The sequence below is a fragment of the Thermobia domestica genome, chromosome 14, assembly GCF_964235325.1.
Source record: "Thermobia domestica chromosome 14, izTheDome1.hap1.1, whole genome shotgun sequence".
NCBI classification, from domain to species: Eukaryota; Metazoa; Arthropoda; class Insecta; order Zygentoma; family Lepismatidae; genus Thermobia; species Thermobia domestica.
The window spans coordinates 3,881,223-3,893,911 of record NC_137467.1 but is presented as its reverse complement, the minus strand read 5'-3'; the positions used below and the strand labels follow the sequence as shown (position 1 = coordinate 3,893,911).

Here is a 12,689-nt window from a genome sequence, read left to right as displayed (position 1 = left end):
TGATATTCGGAGTTTCTATTTACAATAACTAAACATATGTCAATGCTTCATTTTTATATTTGACCAAGAATGGAGGAAAAATCAGCTTCAGGTGACTCAGAAAGATGCATGTATCTCGAAATTCATTAGGTTAGAAAAAGTGAAACTTGTTATTTAGACTTTTTATGTAAAATAATTAGACATGTGTTTCAAAATTTTCTGATAGTTGGTATCTTTTTAATGTTACGTTCCATGGTTATGCTGTGTGGGCTAAAAGAGACGGTGATGATGAGAAATGAATGAAATACTGGAATGAATGAAGTGGGAGGATAAGAGAGAAACCGAGAAAACTCTCAAAGGATAGTTCACATAGAGGCAAACAAAAAAGGGTTCGCATGTTTCACTATGATATCCATGAGAACTTCGAATTGCTTCGTGACTTCTATATTAAAACTGGAGGAATATGAAAGAAAAATATTAACAAGTGCGGGGATTTGCTACTATGTATGTATGTATGTACGGTCGCGGTGGCTCAGTGATACAGCGTTTGCCTCTGGTGCATGGAGTCCCTAGTTCGATCCCAGCAGGCTCCAAGCGAACTTTGTGGTGTACAAACACCACGTGCGTGGATTTTCACGGGATTCTCCCGTTTTCTCTCACTTTCTTCACTCTACCATTTCTTTCATTTCTCATCATCACCGCCTCCTTTAGCCCACTAGGCATAACCGTGGAACGTAACATTTAAAACATACCAACTATCAGAAAGTATTGAAACACATGTCAAATTATTTTACATGAAAAGTCTAAATAAATTTCATATTTTATAACCTAATAAATTTCGACATACATGCATCTTTCTGAGTCACCTGAAGCTATTTTTTCCTCCATTCTTGGTCAAATATAAAACCGTAGCATAACCGATAGCATAAGCTAAAACTCAAAGATTTCATTTCATTTCATTTTATGTATTTATGTAATAACAATAGTCAACAAATTTTTTACGACATGGCTGGAAAATAAGTGGAATCAATTCAATTTTATGCATTATTGACGAATATAAACATGAAAATATACCATCACTCTTTTCTTCTAGTGAATTATTAAAGAGCATTTCATACCTTTTTTTTTATGAAAAGCAGATATTTTTATACAATTGTGTGTCTCCAGAAGGAGTGCTCAACCCTATGTTGCACTCTCCGATCATTAGGAAGGTCTTACTTCGCAAGAAGTAAACGAGACGTCGGAAGAGGTAGTAGTCAATAGGAGAGATATCGGAGAATACGATTAGTAAGGAAGAGTTTCATACTATAGTTCAAAGATAGGCTGCACAGTCCTTTGCGTGGCATGAAGACGAGCGGTGACCTTCAAAATAAGGACATCGTGTTTACTGATCATTGTTCTCTGTTTGCAGAAAAATTTACGGGCATTGCATGGAGTTGAGCACTTTAACAATCTGCATTTGTGGTTTGATATCATGGATCATTCTCAAATACCAGCAACAACAACCATATTAGTGGACGGACGATTTTCCAAATTGCCTGACCGTTGATCATGATAGTTTAAAATTGTCAAAGCAGTTTGATTTATCTTGTAAAGTGACAATCCGATGTTACTGTTTTATCTAACTCATCAACAACGACACAAACACTTTTCCGAGGGTCTACTTCCACGATGTTCCTGGCAAGCTCATTCGAACATGATGGTGGTCGGTGGAATCTATGTCACTGCAAAAAATACCATACCAACGATACAAAATACCGTACCATATCATACCGTTACCAAATGCAACATATCAACGATAAATTGTACGTTCAATCGTAATTCTTTGTTGCAATTTACATTTTTATGTGACTTACTGATGAGAATGTTCCAGTTTGAGTTTGTAAATCAAAAACCATTCGCATTTGTTGCTCCCCGTGGTAAATTTTCATGCGACCCTGTTCAACAATTCACTGCTTTCTGATTGCCTAGCTACCCCAGCATGTACGTTGGATGTATAGCCTTGTGACGTCAGACGTGTCACTTTATTCCATCCCTGTGTTGTGTTGCTGAAGTGAGTTTTGTTTTCCACTAGATACGAAAGTGAACAATTCATTTGCACCAACCTGATGTAACAACTGAGAGCATACAACAACGTATACGCTCTTTACGCTTCATCATGAATGATTTCAATGTCGTGTCCAAAAACGTTTTAATAACTTACAGTCGCTTTGCTGCAAACAGTGACATTAAAGTTTGTTTAGTATTCAAGTTTTAAGCTTGTGTTCTGTTCGCTATATCTTATAGCTCTGTTTTAAAATTTTGTGAACAAGCAGTTTGAGATTGTAACGAAATTCAGATCTTACATCTCATTGATCAACCTATTACTGGGAGTTCAATGGGGGCGTCTGCAGCAAGACAATTTCTTTTCCGACACGATAGGGTCAATGGCCGATACATGATGAACACTAAAATTTCAAAACGAAACTCCTAACAAAAGGTGAACCTGAAATTTAAATTCTGCAAAATAAGGTGTTAAAATAACTATAAAAATTAAAACAGGGGTCGTGAAAAGGCTAAAAGAATACCGTGTTTACTCTCGTAATAGTCGCCCTCGCATAATGGTCGCAACCTAAATTTGAAGTAAAAACATTTGCCAAAATATGACCGCTCAAATGTTGCAGTCTACGAGATTTTTGTCTTTGTGAATACGACTTTCTTCGAAACTGCTTATCTTGCGATTTTTATGCAAGTGGATAGTACAAAGTTGCTAAAAAACTTCAAAAAGACTATCATATTCAACGCTTTGGATGGAAGTGAAGATGATGCTCTATAGAACAGTTACCCAGATTCGTCAGGCACAGATATGACAGAAAGTGACACTTTGGATGATAGTGAATAGTGCCTTTCGCATGTATGGACAGCTCTGACTCATGTGTTTCCAGATTATGTAAATGTATCTTTCTTTTATGCCAATGCCAAGAAGAAATTTTTGCCTCCCACGCGTCTGTAAGTTACGAGTTTATTGTTTACAAGTTTTAATATTTTACCGTATGTAGTGGCCGCAGTGGCTCAGTGGTAGTGCGTTCACCTCTGGTGCTTGGGGTCCCGGGTTCGATCCCAACCCCCGCCAAATGAACTTTGTGGTGGACAAACACCGTGTGCGTGGGTTTCCTCGTGGTTCTCCCGTTTCCTCCCACTTTCTTCATTCCACCATTTCATTCATTACTCATCATCACCGTCTCCTTTAGCCTCACCGGCATAACCGTGGGACCTAAAACTCATAGGTTTCATTTCATTTCATTTATCGTATTTAGGCCATCTTTTACTTCTATGTTGGCACAATGCTGTATGTATCAAAATTCGAATTTGTTTTGATCGTAGCTATAATTAAATGGTAGCTTTCCTCCTGTAATAGTCGCAGTTGGATCTTCGCATTAAAAACTTGGTTCAAAATGTGCGACTATTACGCGAGTAAACACTTGTACTCTCTATAAAATGAAAGTGATTATGTTTCTGACTTAATAACTCTTGAACTACAGACCAATATCAATTAAATTTTTAACATAGATGAGATACGGGCCTGAGATGGATATTTTACTTTGAAGGTGCAACTTAGGGGAAGGGGGAAGAAGATATATAAAAATGATCGAAAATGATGGACATTAGTCTCAAATCCATAGTTTTCGGGATCGAGCAGATGAACAGTGATACTTCCGATGTCGCTTAAACCCAAATTCAGCCCCTATTATCACTTCTAAGGCGGCATGGTGACATCAAAAAATAATTGAAAATGACCGATATTAGTGTCGAATTCATAGTTTTTGAGGTCCCTAAGTTGATTGGTGACAGTTTCGGTGCCCTTTATGTTCTGATTGAAACATTTTCTCACCGAGTGAAAAACGGGTATTTTACTAGTAAAATAGATCCAAAAGCAGAAATTGTACCATATAACAGACAAAAATTAAAAAGAACTCAAAGCACGTTAATCTCACAAACAAAGGTGATATTAGGGTCATTGAAAACCGTGTTATCTTCAATTAAGGCTTTTATGAAGTCGTAAACGCTCTCTGGGTTGTTTCCTTCTTTATTTTGGAGTTTAACGTCGCACTGTTATGCTGCAAGGCTAAGGAAGACCGTAATGATGAGGTGAATTTCAATGGAGGAAGGAAGTCTGAGAAAATGGGATAACCCCGAGAAAACCCACGCAGACGATGTTTATCTATCACAAAGTTCACTTGAGGACAGCTGGGATCAAACCAGGAACACCACACACTAGAGATGAACGCTCTAAAACCAAGTCACCGCTGCCCTGCGTATAAGTATTTTACACGTTCTACAAGAACTTCCTTGTAGACATCCGGGAGTTCAATTCTCGGAAGAAGCTAAGACATCTTATAATTTTCACAGGATTACGATATGAGGCATATTAGTAAGGTGTCTGAAGTGCTCAATTACCTACCTATTTCAGTTTCCAAGAACGAGATTCCAAGGATGCTCTGTAATTAAGAAGTTGTTATGTTATTATTCCCACATGTTTCTCTTATGTTTAGACAACGAAATGACTGAGTCCATCAAAACAACGAGGTTATAATTCCATGTCTTACCTTGGTGATATCTTTGTAGCCCGCCATTGTAGTGACTGCTGCAGTTAACCCATCTATTCTTTCAAGGAGAGCCAATTCGTCAGCGATTTGTTGTTTCTCAAATCTTTCATATTCGTCTTCCAGAAAGAAATATTCCTCGTCCGTTTGAATATCGATTTTCTGAGGCCAGCTCAGGGCTTCCCACTTTGCTCCAAAGTCATCGTCAGTCAGGTTGTACCAGAAGATATCCAAAATGTCATATTCCTGAAAGTTAATATCTTAATTATTGTAACCGTTCAAATAAAGCAAAAAAGAATTGAAAAAAAAAAGTCATGTTTCAATATGGTGCCAAAGAAAGCTTAAAATTGTTTGACTACTCTTTCAAAACGGAAGAGAAATGAAATAAACTGTGTAGTGATCATAGAGATACGGAAGCAATGCTTCACCCCCCCCCCCAAAAAAAAATATGCTTACTACCTTTGCGCTCCAGGGACGTACGCAGGGTGGGTCCTGGGGATCTGGACTCCCCCAAAATCCCGACTTTTGTCTACTTTAGGGGTGGTTTTACAAATTTTAATATAGCTTATCCTCTAGTTGAATTTGCCCTCCCTCGCTCAAAACTCTGGATCCTGGTGGGAGTTCGGGTGAGAACTATAAACTATAAAATACCGCATAAGATTTTTGATTTGATTTTTTTTTAGTTCAACGCCCTTTCAGCAGCGAGGCTATATGAGACGGGACCTACTAATTAACGTGGAATGCGAACCACATGAGCTCTCGCCGGGAATCAAACCTGGATCTCCCACGCCAAAGGCGCGTACGCGAACCGCTTAGCCACGAATGAGCTCGCAAAATACCGCGTAAGAAGTAAAAGAAGAATACTTGATCATTTGAAACAAAGCGTTAGTAGAAAATTGTACCATTTTTTGTTATAAACAGTTGGATGAAGCTGCTGCAGTAGATGTGTGGAGTGACGCGGAATGATAAAAATAAGAATGACGTGATCCGGAGAACAGTGAAGGTGAGACCAGTAGTAAAAAAGCTGGAAAAAAGGAAACTGAGACGTTTGGGCATGTAAAAAGGAGACCTTTGAAGTAAGTTGCTATAGAAATAAGTGAGAAACGAGCCCGAAGCCAGTCAGAGGAAGTGGGGATATTGTGTTAAGAACGATGTGGTGCAGTGTGATGTCACAGCGGATATGACACAGGATAGAAAGTGGTGGAGGACAGCGATTCGAAAAGCCGACCCCAGCTAACTGGATAAAAGGTTTAGAAGAAGAAGATGAAGAAGAAGTTGGATGCAAAGTTATTTTAAATTAGACCCATATGGGGGCATCCATTGAATAATTTACCGAGTGAAGTAGCTCAAGTGGTAGAGTGTTGGCTTAGCATTCGGGAGGTCGCGGGTTCTTATCCCGCTGCCGACCGTCCTGACTGGGATTTTCCAGGATATTCCTCCAGTATCCAGTATAAAATGGCTTCTGAGCTGTATCTGGTGGTTGTTAAATAAATAAAAAAATGTGTTGTAGAAGTATGTGTAAAGGGCTCTAGAATTAGATATATACATTGTTACACGGTAAAGCATCCACAAAGCGTTTTTGAAGATATCTCAAGGTAAAAGTAAATAGATGATCATATGCAAACTTCCTCGTTAAGGTTATCGTGCCTAGCTAATGAAGTAGTTGGTTTGATATAACCGAAGCGTTTATATGCAATTAGTGGTAAGAGTGTCGGAACAGCTCGTGAAAGATAAAGTACAGAAAATGTCCAGTCTCATATATATATATATATATATATATATATATATATATATATATATATATATATATATATATATATATATATATATATATATAGGATAAAGGCAGTGCAGTACGCAGAATTTCATCAAGCAGATGGGTTCAACCATTCAACATGTTGATCTGTCAAGCATCTTTCATGACACGTGTAATTTCTGTATATAAAAGTTTATTTTTCCATAATATCTTGTTCAAGTTGTAAGTCCTTAAAGCCTCGAACATCCTTTCTAGGAATCAAGCATTGTTGCCAATATTCAGTTCCTTTATTTAATGTAACATTGTTTTAACCATTACATTACATCAAAACGTTAACATTGTTTTAAAAATCACATTGAGTTTTAAATTTCAAACGTTACAAGTTGAAGTATTTCACAAAATAATAAAATAATTCTGCTCTTTTACAGCACTGAAAAAATCCATTATCCGGACAGCTGTATATTATACAAATATACAGACTCCTTATGACTACTACGGAAATCAGTACGGAGTATACGTTATCCATATGCTACACACTTATCCCGCTTAGAAGTTATTATACATCATGCCATTGCAGGATGTATGACATCTAACAATCTTCCATATATCATACATATTACATACGTCAGTTATATGTTACCTACTTCCATCTGTATGTGAGATCCTGACAATCTCGTTCTTTCGTTCGTACGGAAAGTACATTTATTCGGAACACATATACGGAAATTACGTATAAAACGTGCTTTTCAAGTTATACGTTTGCTGTACGTTAAGTCCAAAAACTACATGATTTACGAAGAAATATTAACACTTCTGACCAGAGTATATACACTCATTTATTAAAAACTTAAATACATTGTAACGGTTTCGACAACAACGTTATCTTCATCAGACACTACTGCATCAAGCATAACGTTAGTGTCTGATGAAGACAACGTTAAGTGAGTTCAGAGTCGTGATGGATAGAGTTACAGGATTTACACATGGAACCTACGTTTTTACGTACGCCACATATCTCAGTACGCACTATAACATTTGATTCAACTAATTCGGTCATTACAGTGGTGTAAGCCTCGTTTTCTTTGTTTACCACATTTTTTTACGTCCCAAGATTATGCCGGTTAGGCTAAAGGAGACGGTGATGATGAGTAATGAATGAAATGGTGGAATGAAGAAAGTGGGAGGAAACGGGAGAACTCCGAGAAAACCCACGCACACGATGTTTGTCCACCACAAAGTTTGCTTGCGGGGGCTGAGATCGAACCCGGGACCCCAAACACCAGAGGTAAAACCTGGAAACAAAACAACTGCTTCATTTTGTCACTAATACTTCCACTGTCATTCGCTGACTGTTAAATAAGGTTCTGATTTCGTTTCGTGTTACCAGATTGATTTATGTATATTTAACAATTTCACCACCCAATAGAACGCGAGGGTGTGTCCCAATTGTCAATCCCCCACTATAAAATTTTGTCAATGTCATTTCTGTTACTATATGAAGAACATGTCCTGAGGGTACAATAATGTCGGATTGCCCCTAATTTTCGTTTTGTTGTTATTCTTGTAGTCATTTTATATAAGAGATGATCAGAAAGTAAGGTTACCAGGTTTGCAGTGAAACATATATATATATATATACGACAGATAGTACATACATTAGGTTATTTTTCGACTTAGTCTTCATATCGTTTGAAGCAGTTGTCGCATCGTAGGATGAGTTTGAAGATTCCCTCCTGATAAAAATCCTGTCCTTGCGTGTTCAGCCACGTTGTCATCTCCTTATCTGAAGCGAAGCGACGGCCTCCTAAGTGCTACTGCAAGTGCCGGAATAGGTGAAAGTTGCTTGAAGCGATGTCCAGACTCTAAGGAGGATGGTCGATGATGATTCAGCGAAGCCAGCTTCAACAGCGTGGTGGTCTTCTGTGTTGTATGTGGACGCTCGTTATTGTGAAGAAAGATCACGCCCTCAATGAAAAGTTTCTGGCTGTAAACCTCTACCAGCTGCAGCGGTTACGTGTTTTGCCCAAGGAAATCGAATAACTGATCGGACTTCTTCGGAAGACCAGTTTTCCAAACGAGTCACCATTTGTGTTTACCTACACCTAGCGCCGTAGGTGAAGGGTGACTGAAACTCTGTACAGTTGCCAGTTTCGTGTATTAAAATTATCTCACATTCCTCTTTCCTCTATAACAGACGAAACACCAGAAATATCGGCTTGTAATCTTAGTTTCTCATCCTCCCTCGCATTTGGGTATTTTTATTGTTACGAGTTTTATTCGAATAATTGTTAGTGTTCGTGTTGTAATTCTTTAATTGGTGTTTTTTTTTTACTCTCTCTCGTCTGCCATGTTTTCTAAGTTTGACAACGTTATTGGTGCATTTCTTTTCTTCACTTTTTCTCAGATGTGCGTTCGGAAGGCAGCACCACGAATCGTTCCGAATTCTTCCGATCCATCACACGTAAGAGAAAGCAGTTTTACGATTTCTGTATAGCCCAGACTTTACGAGTCGCCGCAGTCAGTATAATTTCTGTATCTAAGTTTTTTTCTTTTAATTTTTTAAAGTGGCTTAGTACACTTGATACCTTCTTCGCTTCACGGCCTACTGTAATGACTTACATGTTTATTCGAAAAAAAAATTTCCTGTTACGATTAGTGGAAAACTAGTAGCGCCATTAGCGGCGTTATGATGAACTATCCTGTACATGATTTGGTGTATAACAGGCACACGTCATAATGAAGCTATATTTCAAACTGGGAACATCAGACCTTGATAATAGATTACGTCGAATTACTGTACTAGTTCATGGTTACCTTCGGGTCTACGTTTGTGATATGGAATGGAAGTCAAATCTATAAAACACAATATAAGCATAAAAGTTAAGTGAATGGTTGTTTATTTGTGTATTCAACTCATGTGTAATTCATCCTAGTTCCATATGGTATACGTTTCTTAAAAGTTATAGTTATGTGTGGAAAAAATTAAAAGATGTGATATTTAAATTAAAATCTTTGGTGTTGTTAAGTGTGAAGCAAGTAAGTTTGCACAGTGTTCATATATTACATATTTATTTAATCTGCAGTATTGGTAAGTTGTAAAATTTACATATTATATCGCTATTGTTTAAAATATTTAATTTGTCTGATAATTGGGACCAATTTGCATATATATATATATATATATATATATATATATATATATATATATATATATATATATATATATATTGTTATATGTAGTAACCAGCCCTTCAGGCTTTTTGTAAGGTCCTATTTGAGCAAGATAACGTCAAAGTTATTGTTGGATCTACTCAATTTTGATATTTAATCATATAAATTTGCTATTAAATCACATGGATATAGTTTTTCTTTTTCCTCAATTAGAATCCATTGTGTTTTTAGATTTATAGATATATTTATGTATAACAATCAATTCACTTTGCAGTCTCTACAAGAGAACGGAATTTATCGTATTTGCGATAGTTTATGGGGATTGGTTAACCCAGTTAGAATATATATATTCCTTTTGATAGACCCATACCTGCCTTTATTATTAATTATAAAATATGGAGGGAGTTTTAAACACTCCCTTTCCCAGGAACGATACCGAAGTCTGAACTTATATCGGGTAGTAGGTACGTTACATAAAAATATAGCTTCATTATATTTCTATACTGCTTTCATTTTTGCAGTTAGAAGCAGGTTGGGTTTTATGAGGTACATTATATGGAATTTGATACTATTATATGGACTTTGCAGGAGTGGAAGGAAAAGTATAGAAATACCTTACCGATTGACAGTAATCAATTATCATTTTGTTGAAAGAATAAGAAAGAGACTAGCTCAACATTCGGTTGCAGTTTTCATTTACAGCAGTGTATATGACTGTCGTATATAACATCCATATTAATATAGCTGTATTTTGTATAAATTATCAAGATTTATATGTTGGTTGTTAAGATTATATGTTTATTGTTAGTTATGGCTCATTCACAGTTGAATTTAAATAATTTCGATAATGGTGATCATGGATTGTTTGTCGATAGAACAGACGATGTTTGGGATTTAGCATTTCTGCAGGAAAACACCTCGTTTGTAGAAAGAGGGGTGGGGAGAAGTACTGCAATGAGCGACAGCCCGCAGGTGTTAGCAGGTACGACTCAGCGGGCGATGACCCAGGAAACAGCTGGTGGTGATATACTGTTTGCGGTAGGTCAGGAAAAAGAACAAAGCAGGTGCTTGTTAGGAAATGTTAGTTCTGGTAGTCTATTGAAAAGGAATTCAGGCGTTGAAAATAAACAAAATAAAGAATTTCCAAGTCATAATACTAGTAACCCGTTCGTTCCTTTTTGCACTTCTTTTTCTAAACTGACCGTAGATGCAGCGAAGTATAGTTTTCAGGAATATATAAATAAAATTCCAGAATGTGATGCAACAGAGCACCACAAATTGTTTTTGTTTGCTATTGAGGTTTATAAGATAATAAAACTGAACTTATTTCCGGTTGAGTCTGTATTAATAGCTGCATTAGGAAAAACTAGTAATTGTTTGCATCAGGAATTAATGAATATGTTCTGTATTACTCATGATTGGATTGAGATATGTGGTCAACTATTTGATAAGTTTATATCGCCTTTGGCAAAAAGGCAATTAATCCATAGTTATGTAGATAGGTTACAATCACCTACAGAGTTGACCTCTATTTATATTAACAGTATAGTAGATAGTTATACTATATGTATGGGTATACGTAATGATAGAGACATACTTGAGTATGTATGGAAAGGGATTAAACCGGAAATACAACACGAACTATTCCGTTATTCAAAACCTGCAACTTTATATGAACTAATAAGTGAAGTGCAGCGTTATGAATTATATCAAAAGAATGTTGAGGTTTACCAGGCGATAACTAGAATGGAACAGATTCCTGAGAAAAAACCTATCCAATGTTATTCCTGCGGTGGAAGACATAGGGAAAAAGACTGTTATTTACGTAGGCGGTTAAAACAACAACAAGACTTGACTACATCGAGGAGAAAGGTGCAGTGGTTAGATACAAGTACTTTAAAGGGAGAAAAAGATAGTAAACTGACTGGACAATTGAATGATCCTTTGGATGTTAGTGCTTCAGGGTCAACATTAAATAAACTTAATAATGCGACTAGCAAACCGAGGGACAGTTCAGATAAATTGGTAGCAGTGTTTATAAAGGGATACGTCTTAGGGAATGACTATGTTGGAGGAATTGATACTTGTGCGTCGGTTTCGATTATAAATCTTGGAAAGTTTTTGGATTGGAATACTAAATTGAAAGTGCCTGTTAAAGTGATGAATGAAAAGTTTACAGGGACAGGTGTTAATAGACAAACAATAACATTGACTCAATATGTGATTATTCCAATACGTTTTCGCTCTAAAGTTTATAGACTTAAATTCTTTTTGATGGACCAGTTAGAGCCCACTTTTATAATTGGAATTCAGCAATTAAAGTATATGCGTGCATTTATAGACTTAGTCGAGAACAAATTAGTTCTGGCAAGTGAGAAAGTGGTTATTCCCGTAAGTTATTATCCTAATAGTGACTTTAACGAATTAAATGATTCTGCCGTAAAATTTTTATTCCGTAGCTTTTCGAGTCATACGGGAAATTTAAAGTCTTCTATAGCAGACCGAGGGGATAAGGTACAAGGAACAAGGGAGCAGACCAGCAGTGTTGCCAACCATATGGAATGTCCTAGGGAATATTATTTGTTTCAAGTTGCGGAAGTAAAAGAGCCATCCAATCAGATATTGGTTGATCCACTGCTAGCTGAAGATGATCCCTCATTGGAAAGGTATGTTGATGGTCTCCCTAATAGATTTTCTAGTGTGTTTAAAGATAAAATAGGTGAAATTAAAGGATATCAATATGAAATTAAGGTGAACAATGAGGATCCTATAAGGAAGAAAGCTTATCCTATGAGTAGATGCGATCAAAAACAACTTGATTCCATTTTAGATGATTGGTTAAAACAGGGAATAATTCAAAAGAGTAATAGTGATTGGTCTTTCCCATGTTTTTTAGTGAAAGGAAAGTCTGGAGAGAAACGTCTTGTTATTAATTACCAATGTCTTAATCGGAGATTATATTTAAATCCGCAGTTTACCCCCCGTATAGCGGATGTATTAGCTAATGTATCTGGTGGGAAAGTATTTTCCGCTATTGATATTAAAAAAGCGTATCTACATTTACGATTATCAGAAGATTCGTATAAATATACAGCGTTTATGACTCACCGAGGTCTGATGGAATTTAAATTTTTACCTTTTGGTTTATCTTCTGGTAGTTTTATGTTGTCCAAGGTATTAACTGACATTTTATATCCTTT

The 12,689-nt window shown here is 36.6% G+C and overlaps 1 protein-coding gene across 1 annotated transcript in view; it reads right to left on the bottom strand.

Moving 5' to 3' along the window:
• Positions 1-12,689, bottom strand: part of LOC145670651 (dynein axonemal heavy chain 1-like) — a gene marked incomplete at its 3' end in the record, with an annotated part of 1,762,390 nt that overhangs the window by 1,619,970 nt on the left and 129,731 nt on the right. Inside the window, 1 exon segment of the mRNA XM_081739441.1 lies at positions 4,566-4,808. Coding sequence (XP_081595567.1) covers positions 4,566-4,808 — 243 coding nt within the window.